Raw genomic sequence first — 14,490 nt, 5'->3', positions numbered from 1 at the left:
TATAGACAGAGAGAGATGGGATTAGTCTATCACTGTCTGGTATGATGTACACTTTTTCAACCTTCTCTCTCTGTTTTCCATCCCTCTCTCTCCTCCTTTCTCCTCTTTCTGTCATTCAGTTTCAGAACAGCCATGCTGTAAGGCCCTGTATGACTTTGACCCGGAGAATGAGGGAGAGCTGGGCTTCAAGGAGGGCGATATCATCACCCTGACCAATCAGATCGATGAGAACTGGTACGAAGGCATGCTGCACGGCCAATCAGGATTTTTCCCTCTCAACTACGTGGAGATTGTGGTCCCCCTGACAAACTAAAGAGTGCCTTAAGAGTACGTGAGAGAGGGAATGAGGAGCCAGTTGAATCTGTGGGAAAGATCCTAGAGTCTTCGTCCTCATCTTCACCATCATCACAGACGTACCTGTACTCTTTGGCACGGTTTCATCTTCACATTTGAAGGTGGAAAATGATGGCTTCTCACATTCCAGTTCAAATAAAAAGAGATTTGAATATGATCCCCCTGCCCTACAAGCGAATACGGAAGACTGACATTCAGACATGAAGAACCTGACTCAACCAGACTAACATTTTAAAGTAACGTTTTCTGTCAACCACAGATATCTCTACAGAAAATAGAAGTTTCAAATTAAATGTATCAAAATTTAAATGGTAACAATTTCTTATTGAATGTAAAGTTCCGTACCTGTAAGCAGCAGAAGACATTAACATCTGCAGTTAGCTGGTTCTGACTGTAAACTATACCACTTGTAAAGCCTTGTCTTTTTATTTTTCATAGTTTCAAAACAAAAAATGTATTTCACACATCCCTCATTTCTCCAAGTCCCACATTTTAGTATGGACTCTGCTGAGTATTCGCCTTATTTACAAGGCAAGTATGTCGGACACTGCAACTGCACAGCCTTGCAAATAGTGGCTTTTAACTGGACTACATATCTTGAAGCCCCCTGCTGGCCAGGCTAACACAACCATCCTCCTCAGTAAACAACTACAGCAATGCCTTGTACTAATGATCCATTTACAAACAGTTGATTTACAAAACGATGTACCTTCTGTATGCCTGAGCCACAGGAGAGCATGAAGGGCCTCAGACATTGTTTAGTTTTGCTATGGTCTGCATTTGATTTGTTTTGGTCTAAGTCTCTTTTATTGTTTTTTTAATGTACAGCTAAACGGTTCAATTGCACCTTGAGATTGTTGATGTATGTGTGAGGGACTGTATAAGTAATGTGTAGTTGGAGGCCTCTACTGAAAGGATGTTCAAACCCAGACCGTCATAGACTGAAGCCCCTGAGGAGAAAACTGTTTGATTTTGGGTCTAGTTAACATTTATAAGAAAACATTTTCCCCAGGGGCTACTGGACATTTCATGACGTTAGCAACATTCGGGGCCTGTGTGTTTTTAGTTTTCCTGTCTGTCCATCTGTTCAATAGAGGAAACACAGCTAAAAATGCCAAATAGAGTACATGGTGTGTGAACCATATGTGATCTGGTGAGGTGGGGGTTTTAGGTGTGTCATCATAGTGCCTGTCTGTTCAGCTTGTCCTTAGAACCTCAGCTTGTACATCCATAGACAACAACGCTGCTGGCAGTGTCTCCGTCTGTCTCCCACATAGTGCACATAAACGTGGGACTCTTTTCAGATGCGTGTGTGAGACTGTGAAGTTCTTTAGGATCAGGAAATCTCATTCATTCATGTCTGTATTAAGTATTATTTACTTCTTCGTTGGTTATCACACTTCTCCCCGGGTCTCGTAGGAGGAGGGGTTGGTGTGTGCTGCTGGACAGGACTGCGTACGGTGTCAAATATAGTAAATACTGAATGAGGAAATGACTGGGAAACTGAATAATAATATATGGTTATTTTATTTGTGATGATGGTTCTGTTAGGAAAAGCCCCTGCTACCAAGATGCATACTGTCAGAGCTTAAAGACCCTCCATGATTGATAGTTGTGGATATGATTGAGTCACACATGCTGCAGTGCACTTTTTCATTCACATATTTCTCTCCCCTCTGTGTTGAGGTCCAGGCTAACTTTAGCTACTATTCTCTCTTCCAGCCTGCTCCCTCCATCCACCACTCTGCGCTGTCTCTCACATCACCTCCTCTCTGGTGTTAGAGCTCTCCCATACGTTTACAGGCCTGAGTTCTGTTCATTTCAATGACAGAGTGCAGTGGTGGACTGATACAGAGCAACCTGGTGCTGACTGGATCACACACCAATAAGAGTCCAAAACAAACAAACATAATTTATAGTTAGGGGTGCTTCAGTGCCTTTGGGAAAGAAATTAGGAAAAAACTAATACAACCAACCGAAATAACCAAGCTACTTACTATGGTCATGAATTTCTGTAGTAAGGGTTCTGTTCATTTCCAGCCTTGGCACTTTGCTGTGTACAGACAGTTGTGCATGTGTACACATGCTTTTGTGACACACTACACTTTTTAAAAAGGGTAATTTCTGTCTAATCCGTTGGAGAACCAGAATTATCACTTGAACTGAAAAAGATAATTCTGGCACACAATGGTATTACTTTTTACATACAAAACATTCACCATTTTTTTTTTTTACATTAATCTTTGCATGTAGGTCTACCGAATACCTTGTAAATGTATGTATTTTACTTTGTTTTCTTTTTACTTTTGGTATGTCATTGTATGGTATGTCAAATTTAACTGCAATATATTGTCATGTATTATAAAAACATATTTGTACTTGCTTTTTCTTGTTTTCTGCCTTCTACCGACTTTGAATAAATAAATGTCACCCAAGCATTTTTGTACTGTGTATGGACTGTTTTTGAAAATAATGTTTTGATCATAAGTGTAAATAAATTATTACTGCTTAATTGCCAAAAATGTTAATGCATGTGAGGAGGTGGAATCTACACAAATGATATTTTTTTTGTGTGTTTTTGATGGAAATGTTCAGTGGGTTGGTGGGACAAAAGGTGGCAGTGTAGTTCTTTCCAAAGCACCATCAACACTAACAGTGAGCAGACAGTAAAATTCAATGTTTTATCAAATAGAATGTTAAAATATGCAATATATTGTCTCGTGTATATATTGCATATTTTAACATTGTATTTTATTACAAATATTGTGCTAGATCAGGATTTTACTTTTGATATTCTATGATTGTAAATGGTGTGCAATTAATTCTGTCTATAGCTAGGTTTCCATTCAATTGGCGACAGATTTTCATGCAAATATTTTAAAATCAGCATAAACCTTACCGTGAAATGCTTACTTACAAGCCCTTAACTAACAATGCAGTTCAATAAATAGTTAAATATTTACTAAATAAACTAAAGTAAAAAAATTGAATCAATCAAAAAGTAACGAAATATACATAACAATAACGAGGCTATATACAGGGGGTACCGGTACCGAGTCAATGTGCGGGGGTACAGGTTAGTCGAGGTCATTTGTAAAGTGACTATGAACAGATAATAAACAGCAAGTAGCAGCAGTGTAAAAACACTGGTGTCGTCAGCAAACGTAATGATGGTGTTGTTGTCGAGCTTGGCCACGCAGTAGTGGGTGAACAGGTAGTACAGGGGGTCAATGTAAATAGTCCGGGTGGCCATTTGATTAGTTGTTCAGCAGTCTTAGACACTCTGGTACTGCTTGCTGTGCAGTAGCAGAGAGAACAGTCTATGACATGGGTGACTGGAGTCTGGCCATTTTTTGGGCCTTCCTCTGACACCACTAGTATATACAGTGCCTTGCGAAAGTATCCGGCCCCCTTGAACTTTGCAACCTTTTTCCTCATTTCAGGCTTCAAACATAAAGATATAAAACTGTTTGTGAAGAATCAACAACAAGTGGGACACAATCATGAAGTGGAACGACATTTATTGGATATTTCAAACTTTTTTTAACAAATCAAAAACTGAAAAATTGGCCGTGCAAAATTATTCAGCCCCTTTACTTTCAGTGCAGCAAACTCTCTCCAGAAGTTCAGTGAGGATCTGAATGATCCAATGTTGACCTAAATGACTAATGATGATAAATACAATCCACCTGTGTGTAATCAAGTCTCTGTATAAATGCACCTGCACTGTGATAGTCTCAGAGGTCCGTTAAAAGCGCAGAGAGCATCATGAAGAACAAGGAACACACCAGGCAGGTCCGAGATACTGTTGTGAAGAAGTTTAAAGCCGGATTTGGATACAAAAAGATTTCCCAAGCTTTAAACATCCCAAGGAGCACTGTGCAAGCGATAATATTGAAATGGAAGGAGTATCAGACCACTGCAAATCTACCAAGACCTGGCCGTCCCTCTAAACTTTCAGCTCATACAAGGAGAAGACTGATCAGAGATGCAGCCAAGAGGCCCATGATCACTCTGGATGAACTGCAGAGATCTACAGCTGAGGTGGGAGACTCTGTCCATAGGACAACAATCAGTCATATATTGCACAAATCTGGCCTTTATGGAAGAGTGGCAAGAAGAAAGCCATTTCTTAAAGATATCCATAAAAAGTGTTGGTTAAAGTTTGCCACAAGCCACCTGGGAGACACACTAAACATGTGGATGAAGGTGCTCTGGTCAGATGAAACCAAAATTGAACTTTTTGGCAACAATGCAAAACGTTATGTTTGGCGTAAAAGCAACACAGCTCATCACCCTGAACACAACATCCCCACTGTCAAACATGGTGGTGGCAGCATCATGGTTTGGGCCTGCTTTTCTTCAGCAGGGACAGGGAAGATGGTTAAAATTGATGGGAAGATGGATGGAGCCAAATACAGGACCATTCTGGAAGAAAACCTGATAGAGTCTGCAAAAGACCTGAGACTGGGACAGAGATTTGTCTTCCAACAAGACAATGATCCAAAACATAAAGCAAAATCTACAATGGAATGGTTAAAAAATAAACATATCCAGGTGTTAGAATGGCCAAGTCAAAGTCCAGACCTGAATCCAATCGAGAATCTGTGGAAAGAACTGAAAACTGCTGTTCACAAATGCTCTCCATCCAACCTCACTGAGCTCGAGCTGTTTTGCAAGGAGGAATGGGAAAAAATGTCAGTCTCTCGATGTGCAAAACTGATAGAGACAAACCCCAAGCGACTTACAGCTGTAATCACAGCAAAAGGTGGCGCTACAAAGTATTAACTTAATGGGGGCTGAATAATTTTGCACGCCCAATTTTTCAGTTTTTGAATTGTTAAAAAAGTTTGAAATATCCAATAAATGTCGTTCCACTTCATGATTGTGTCCCACTTGTTGTTGATTCTTCACAAAAAAATACAGTTTCATATCTTTATGTTTGAAGCCTGAAATGTGTCAAAAGGTCGCAAAGTTCAAGGGGGCCGAATACTTTCGCAAGGCACTGTAGGTCCTGGATATCAGGAAGCTTGGCCCCAGTGATGGTAGTGTGTACAGCCCAGTACCCTCTGTAGCGCCTTACGGTCAGATGCTATACCAGGCGGTGATGCAACCGGTCAGGATGCTCTCGGTGGTGCAGCTGTAGAACTTTTTGAGGATCTGGGGACCTATGCCAAATCTTTTCAGTCTCTTGAGGGAGAAAAGGTGTTGTCAAGCCTTCTTCACGACTATCTTGGTGTGTTTGGACCATGATAGTTTGTTGGTGATGTGGACACCAAGGAACTTGAAACTCTCGACCTGCTCCACTTCAGTCCTGTCGATGTTAATGGGAGCCTGTTCGACCCTCCTTTTACTATAGTCCACAATCAGCTCCTTTGTCTTGCTCACATTGAGAGAGAGATTGTTGTCCTGGCACCACACTGCCAGGTCTCTGACCTCCTCCATATAGGCTGTCTCATCGTTGTCGGTGATCAGGCCTACCACTGTTTAGTTTAGTTTAGTTTAGTTTGAGTACATTTCCTGGTAATCAGTCTGGCCCCTTCTGCTTTGTGAATGTTCACATCGGCTATGGAGAGCGTGATCACACAGTCGTCCGGAAAACAGCTGCGGCTCTCATGCATTCTTCAGTGTTACTTGCCTCGAAGCGAGCATAAAAGGCATTTAGCTTGTCTGGCTGGCTTGCGTCACTGGGCAGCTCTCGTCTGGGTTTCCCTTTGTAGTCCATAATAGTTTTCAAGCCCTGCCACATCCTACGAGCGTTAGAGCCGGTGTAGTAGGATTCAATCTTAGCCCTGTATTTCCTGTTTGATAGTTCGTCTGAGGGCATAGTGGGATTTCTTATAAGCGTTCGGATTAGTGTCCCACTCCTTGTGGATGTTGCCTGTAATCCATGGCTTCTGGAAGGGAAATGTACGTTCGGTCACTGTGGAGACGATGTAGTCGATGCACGTATTGATGAAGCCGGTGACTGAGGTGGTATACTCCTCAATGCCATTGGATGAATCCCAGAACATTTTACAGTCTGTGCTAGCAAAACAGTCCTGTAGCGTAGCATCCGCATCATCTGACCACTTCCGTATTGAGCGAGTCACTGGTACTTTCTGCTTTAGTTTTTGCTTGTAAGCAGGAATCAGGAGGATATAATTATGGTCAGATTTGCCAAATAGAGGGAAAGGGAGAGCATTATATGCGTCTCTGTGTGTGGAGTAGAGGTGGTCTAGAGTTTTTTTTCCCCCTGGTTGCACATTTGACATGCTTGTAGAAATGAGGTAAAACTGATTTAGGTTTGCCTGCATTAAAGTCCCCGGCCACTAGGAGTGTCGCTTCTGGATGAGCATTGTCTTGTTTGTTTATGGTCTTATACAGCTCGTTGAGTGCGGTCTTGGTGCCAGCATCGGTTTGTGGTGGTAAATAGACGGTTACGAACAATATAGATGAGACATTTCTTGGTAGATCGTGTGGTTTACGGCTTATTATGAGGTATTCTACCTAAGGCGAGCAATACCGTGAGACTTCTTTAATATTAGACATTGCGCACCAGAAGTTACTGACAAATAGACACACACCCCCGCCACTCATCTTACCAGACGTAGCTGCTCTGTCCTGCCGAAACACGGAGAAACCAGCCAGCTCTATATTATACGTGTCGTCGATCAGCCAAGTCTCGGTGAAACATAATATATTACTGTTTTTAATGTCCCATTGGTAGGATAGTCTTAATCGTAGATTGTCCCGTTTGTTTTCCAATGATTGCACATTGGCCAATAATGCAGGCAGTGGTGGTTTACTCACTCGGAGCAGCAACAAGAACTGCCCCTCCCTACCTTCAGGCTATGCTCAAATCCTACATCCCAACCCAAGCACTCTGTTCCGCCACCTCTGGTCTCTTGGCCCTTGCACCCCTACGGCAGGGCAGCATCCACTCAGCCCAGTTCAATCTCTTCTCTTTCCTGGCACCCCAATGGTGGAACAATCTTCCCCCTATAATTAAGACAGCGCAGACCCTGCCCATTTTCCGAAAACGTCTGAAACCCTGAAGAGTATCTTAAATAACTCTCAAAAAAGGTTGTGGAAATCGCTCTGTAATTTCCTGGTTGCTAAAATTCTACACCGTTCACTCGATTTCAGTTTGTGAGAAAACAAGCACTGAATAGTGTAGGGAATCATTGTACCATCTAAGTTGTTGTGAAATATCTTTTCAATAACAAAAAATATTGGTTTTATCAACTGGTGGACCCATAGCCGTGGGAAGTACAGTAGGGATGCTGAGGTAGGCTGTGCTGGTAGGCTAGTGTCAAGACTCCGACCGAAGGACACTCCCCTTCCCATTCGGGTGGCGCTCGGCAGTCGTAGTCGCCGGCCTACTAGCTGCTACTGATTATTTCCTCCCCCTCCTTATGTGTTGATTGTGTGCACCTGTTCTGAGTTAGGTAGTAGGCTTTATTAGTCAGTCGGCCCGCAGGGTTCCTTGTGTGGGATTAATTATTGTGATCGTCTGTTTGGTGTACTTGTGTGCACGTCTATTGGGTTTTGTGTTTTCCCATTTTGTGGGTTTTTCCCTGGACAGTTTAAGTCCCCCTGTTTGGTGCATTTGTTTGTTCAGTACGCCCTGTGTTTTTGTGAGGGTTGGCTTATGTTCAGCGTTTATCAGTGCATTAAAATAGCACTCCCCTGAACTCTCTGCTTCCTGCGCCTGACTCCTCACCCACTACACTCAGACCGTTACAGCTAGTCTACATTAAATTATTATGGATAAGAGCAAAAATATTTATATTTGTCAAAAGGCAATCAAGCATTGCTCATTGTGTCACCAGAATAAGACCCTCAATATTTATTGGAAAGGAGCAGAAAGCTCATCACCTTGCACTTTCAACAGCCTGTGAAGTTCATCATAATTTATTTAATCTGTAGCCTAATAAACTGCATAGTTTCCAGAGTTGTAGTGGGAGGGCCACACACCATATCATCGCGTGACTCCAAGTTGACTTCGATATGATGGTTTTTATATCAATATTTGCGTATAGAGTCGTTTCCATTTCTCGCATAATCAATTTTACCAACACAAAAAGATCCCGCCATGTAAAACGAACAAATGATTTGTCTGCATTTATTAAATTGTACTAAAACGTCCTGTTTCCATCACAGCTGTAGTGATTTTTGTTCATATGACTTCACTAGCATAAAACTGTAGATGGAAACATGGTTAATGACTGCAAAAAAACAAGAATCTACTACTATTACAGAAACACAGAAGTAGTTCCACTATGTGTTTTTAATCTAATTGTTTTGGTAACATACACACTGGTAACATACACATATTTAGCAGATGTTATTGCGGGTGTAGCGAAATGCTTGTGCTGCAAAGTTGCTTAGGAGCTTGAAGCAGAGCTGCCATGTCAGTGTGCCATCCTGTTCTGTGTATTTAGCAGGTTCAAGGCATTGTTCTCATATCAGTACTTCCACATGTCACAGACCACAGTTTCAATAAATATATCACAGGTAATAGAGAAGAGGAAGACCCTTATTTCCATGTCGACTTCTGTAACAACAGTCTGATGCCAAGCACTGGCAGCAGACGCTAGGGAACACATTCACAGCACACAAATCATCACGTTATACTGTACAAACATTGTCAGTTATACAGACCTCACAGTCAGAAAAGGCCATGGAGACCAGTACACTCACCCTCCGGACTCTGGAGTCACCATCTCCTCCTTCAGGCCAGTGCACATTCAGCTTACAGTATGCCTGAGGCCATGGCAGCAGTTGTAAGACCACAGACAAAGGACAGGAATGACAACCTATTATCTGTGTAGATAATTTTGTCATTTTGAGATTTTAATTTGAGATCAATGCATTATACACAAACTTGTTTCTCTTCCACCTTAGTGTGTGTTGATGACTTGGTTGTAGATGAGCTCCAGGATCTGAGAGTAGGTCTGGTATTTGGGTGTGTGGCCTCTCAGAGAGCCCTGGGGGAGAGAGAGGGAGAGCGAAACCAAACAAGTGAGGAGGAAATCTCTGAGGGACAATTCCTAACTGGAGATAACATGCATGACTCGAACTTCACGCAAATGTATCGATGTCAATGAGAGATGTGAGATAATTTGGGTATCATGCGCAGATCACAAGTTAGCATCCGGCCCTAAGTGATTAACATGGTGTGGAATCTATGCTACTTGTGTTACATAGCAGTTTCCTGTTGTAAATGGCTTATGTTTCACAGACCTTGATTTTGTCCATCGTGGTGGTATCAGGACACCAGAACTGATGGAACTGTACCAGGTCAGGAGCTGCCCTGTAGAAGTCCACCAGCAGCATCTGTGAAACAATAATTTAATACAGTAAGAAGAACACAGTTACAAAATGGCCAATGGTCTACAATTTGAATGAATTTGCATAAGTATGGTTACTATGATGATAACTAAGTTTACAGACAATACCATCTCATTCAGGATGTCACTGGTCAGGAAGTTATATTGTACATAGGTCCCCACCACCACCACCACCACCACCACAGGGATGCCATGGTCATTGGGCCTTTGCTGAATAGTGATAAGTTGGTGTTATAGATGTTTACCTGACAGACTTCGCATGAACAGATTCTGGCAGATCTGAAAGGTCATTGATTGTTTTTCACACAAACATCTGTATCATACTGTGGAATTGGCGTGTGTTGATCCATGTCCTGATATTATCAGTGTTACTCTGGCTTACCTCTTCCTCAACAGCAAAGACCCAATCTCTATCTGCGACAGGGAAATGCTCTTAAACTGCAAGCAAAAGGGCCCAACAACAGAGGTCATACATGTTGAAGATCATTACTGCAATGCCAGAGCCTGGGGAATGCAATGTCATACTTCTGACATTGCTCACTGTCTCTGCTTTTAAAGGAAATACTCACGTTGTGTGTTAGTGTCCTATCGTTCTCCGAGGTAGCCCACCACCTCACTGCATACAGCACATTGAAAGGCTGGAATCTCTTGATGGCTGAGAAAGCTGATAATCCCACCAACGTGTGTGGACCCCTGTCGATATACAGTATGTGTTTAAGTGTTGACGCTACCTTATATGCATTATTGAGACAGGCTGGGATAAGCACAAATATACCTTGCATTCCTGGTACCCAGAGTGCAGTATCTGATGGGGATTATCTCTCTGTCTCCTCTCCTGGGTACAAGGCTGATATATGTTAGAGGGAGCCCATTAGATACATCTTTCTCATATCACTCTCTACCATACATAGTTTAAATTACATAATGCCATTTCTCCAGATTCTTGGTGGATTGAATGTCTCACCATTCAGCTCAGGTTTGTTCTTCCTGCTCTTGTCACCTGTCGGCAATGCCGTCTTTCCCTCTTCCTCATCTCCCATCGCGTCATCTTCTACCTCGCTCACTAAGCTCTGACATCACAAGACGAGGGAGGGTTTGAGATGCCAGTATTCTACAGTGCTTCTCTCCCTCCAAATCTCCCTCTTCCAGCATCCCTTCCTTTTGATGCCTCTTTTCCTGTAGAGCTTTGTTTCCGTATCAACAAACCTCCCTCTTTTTCTCCTCCTCACCATGTCTGCGCTGGGCTGGTACTTGTGCAGCCAGCTGGTCTTGTACTGCACTCGTTTCTGGCCCCTGTAGCGCACTGTGGCCCACCCACAGCCCGACTTCTTAGCAGGGTTGACCAGGCGCTAGCAGTGTGTGGCCCAGGCACTGGGAGAGTTGAAGGTCTGCCCCGTCTCCACCCAGCAGATCTTCCCATCGTTAAACAGGTCGCCTAAAAACGTTTTACCCGAGGGAGGGAGGGATGCAACTTTAGGCTGGTGCTGGCGACATTATGTAGTGAGGTACATACAGAAGTGGTTTGTTGAGATCGGTGTGAAAGAACTTGACTGGCCTGCACAGAGCCCTGCCTCAAACCCATCGAACACCTTTGGGATGAATTGGAAAGCCGACAGCGAGCCAGGCCTAAACGGCAGGCCCTGACCTCACTAATGATCATGTGGCTGAATAGAAGCAAGTCCACACAGCAATGTTCCAATATTTGGTGGAAAGCCTTCCCAGAAGAGTGGAGGCTGTTATAGCAGCAAAAGGGGACCAACTCCATATTAACGCCCATGATTTTCGAATGAAAAGTTTGATGAGCATGTATCCACATACTTTTGGCCATATAGTGTATTTGTGTATGGACATGTATTATGATAATCAGTTACAGGTGCATTACCAGGTAGTAAATGGACAGCCCTCCATCCCCAGGCTCTACAAATGATTCCCTCTGAATTTGTTATAGGGGTCATGACATCTTTGAGATCAAGAAGTCACCCAGTGACCCACATAAATCACTGTCAATGTTGAAATGTAATAATCTGTTGGACGTTACATTTAAGGTTGTTTGACATAGCTAATTTGTTGTCACTTTTGATCATTTGTGATAGCCCTATTTAATGTTGTGGCTTTTGTGAAACAGCGTCTGTTTATATGGTTAGTAAGAAAAAAAGAAATGCAGAAGGCATTCCATATAGGGATAAAATAGTAGCCTACTGATTTGATCTAATTGTATTAATTACCACTATTACATTTAAAGATGGATGCGCGTTGTTCTTTATTCTTGGCCATTGGTTATTCATCCGCAACTCGAGGCCTGCTCCTCGAGATGAATTTCACTCAACATTTTAATTAAAATCATGTATTATTCTCACCCATTTCCATGAAAGCGTTTGAGAGCCGCTAGAGGTTTTGATCAATGCTCAGAAGGGTTCAATAAACACACTTTGCCACACTGGCTGGCAAGCTATTATGCTATTATGCAAAAACGTAACATGAACGCGTCTGCAGTGTAGTGTTGTGGTGTTTTAATGTCAATTCCTCATTTTTCTTTCTCCCTCATTCCCGTCCTTGTCACTCTCCCCGTAAACTAAAGCGATGTTTCTTTGATCATATAGGTTATATCTCATTGTAAATTGTTGCTGTTCAGTAGCTATCAGACACCGTTTGTTATAGTCAAAAAATATATTTATCTATCCATTAGTATCCATTAGTAATTACATAGTATTGAATCAGATATCAATTCCTGCTTCCGGAAAGATAGTGTCGCTCGGTGCTTTGAGATAGCCGCTATGTGGCCAGTGTGCCCATTCTATTTCGCTTCAAGCAAAAATAAAATATTTATCCCCCACTAGAGAATTTCCTCTTCCAGTCCTATGCATCTAATCAAATCAAATCAAATGTATTTATATAGCCCTTCGTACATCAGCTGATATCTCAAAGTGCTGTACAGAAACCCAGCCTAAAACCCCAAACAGCAAGCGATGCAGGTGTAGAAGCACGGTGGCTAGGAAAAACTCCCTAGAAAGGCCAAAACCTAGGAAGAAACCTAGAGAGGAACCAGGCTATGAGGGGTGGCCAGTCCTCTTCTGGCTGTGCCGGGTGGAGATTATAACAGAACATGGCCAAGATGTTCAAATGTTCATAAATGACCAGCATGGTCAAATAATAATAATCACAGGCAGAACAGTTGAAACTGGAGCGCAGCACGGCCAGGTGGACTGGGAACAGCAAGGAGTCATCATGCCAGGTAGTCCTGAGGCATTGTCCTAGGGCTCAGCTCCTGCCAGAGAGAGAGAGAAAGAAAGAGAGAATTAAAGCATACTTAGATTCACACAGGACATCGGATAAGACAGGAGAAGTACTCCAGATATAACAAACTGACCCTAGCCCCCCGACACATAAACTACTGCAGCATAAATACTGGAGGCTAAGCCAGGAGGGGTCAGGAGACACTGTGGCCCCATCCGATGATACCCCCGGACAGGGCCAAACAGGAAGGATATAACCCCACCCACTTTGCCAAAGCACAGCCCCCACACCACTAGAGGGATATCTTCAACCACCAACTTACCATCCTGAGACAAGGCTGAGTATAGCCCACAAAGATCTCCGCCACGGCACAACCCAAGGGGGTGCGCCAACCCAGACAGGAAGATCACATCAGTGACTCAACCCACTCAAGTGACACACCTCTCCTAGGGATGGCATGGAAGAGCACCAGTAAGCCAGTGACTCAGCCCCTGTAATATGGTTAGGGGCAGAGAATCCCAGTGGAAAGAGGGGAACCGGCCAGGCAGAGACAGCAAGGGCGGTTCGTTGCTCCAGAGCCTTTCCGTTCACCTTCACACTCCTGGGCCAGACTACACTCAATCATATGACCCACTGAAGAGATGAGTCTTCAGTAAAGACTTAAAGGTTGAGACCGAGTTTGCGTCTCTCACATGGGTTAGCAAACCATTCCATAAAAATGGAGCTGTATAGGAGAAAGCCCTGCCTCAAGCTGTTTGCTTAGAAATTCTAGGGACAATTAGGAGGCCTGCGTCTTGTGACCGTAGCGTACGTGTAAGTATGTACGGCAGGACCAAATCAGAGAGATAGGTAGGAGCAAGCCCATGTAATGCTTTGTAGGTTAGCAGTAAAACCTTGAAATCAGCCATTGCCTTGACAGTAAGCCAGTGTAGGGAGGCTAGCAATGGAGTAATATGATCAAATTCTTTGGTTCTAGTCAGGATTCTAGCAGCCGTATTTAGCACTAACTGAAGCTTATTTAGTGCTTTATCCAGGTAGCCGGAAAGTAGAGCATTGCAGTAGTCGAACCTAGAATTTTTCTGCATCATTTTTGGACAGAAAGTTTCTAATTTTTGCAATGTTACATAGATGGAAAAAAGCTGTCCTTGAAACAATCTTGATATGTTCGTCAAAAGAGAGATCAGGGTCCAGAGTAACGCCAAGGTCCTTCACAGTTTCATTTGAGACGACTGTACAACCATTAAGATTAATTGTCAGATTCAACAGAAGATATCTTTGTTTCTTGGGACCTAGAACAAGCATCTCTGTTTTGTCCGAGTTTAAAAGTAGAAAGTTTGCAGCCATCCACTTCCTTATGTCTGAAACACAGGCTTCTAGCGAGGGCAATTTGGGGCTTCACCAAGTTTCATTGAAATGTACAGCTGTGTGTCATCCGCATAGCAGTGACAGTTAACATTATGTTTTTGAATGACATCCCCAAGAGGTAAAATATATAGTGAGAACAATAGTGGTCCTAAAACGGAACCTTGTGGAACACCGAAATTTACAGTTGATTTGTCAGAGAACA

General features: G+C 42.9%; 1 protein-coding gene and 1 pseudogene across 1 annotated transcript in view; one reads left to right on the top strand and one right to left on the bottom strand.

The window, feature by feature from the left end:
* Window positions 1-2,789, top strand: part of LOC110521480 (endophilin-A2) — a 34,565-nt gene extending 31,776 nt beyond the window's left edge. The window contains exon 9 of the mRNA XM_021599057.3: window positions 120-2,789. Within this exon, the coding sequence (XP_021454732.3) occupies window positions 120-313 (194 nt within the window). The 3' untranslated portion in view covers window positions 314-2,789. The remainder of the gene's footprint in view (window positions 1-119) is intronic.
* Window positions 2,790-9,239: 6,450 nt separating this feature from the next.
* On the bottom strand, window positions 9,240-11,349 carry LOC110522755 (MPN domain-containing protein-like; annotated as a pseudogene).
* Between the last annotated feature and the right edge of the window lie 3,141 nt (window positions 11,350-14,490).

Source organism: Oncorhynchus mykiss, chromosome 4 (assembly GCF_057628025.1).
Source record: "Oncorhynchus mykiss isolate SJ-2025 chromosome 4, ASM5762802v1, whole genome shotgun sequence".
NCBI classification, from domain to species: Eukaryota; Metazoa; Chordata; class Actinopteri; order Salmoniformes; family Salmonidae; genus Oncorhynchus; species Oncorhynchus mykiss.
Note: the sequence above shows the minus strand (reverse complement) of the source record. Positions and strands in the feature narration are given on the sequence as shown.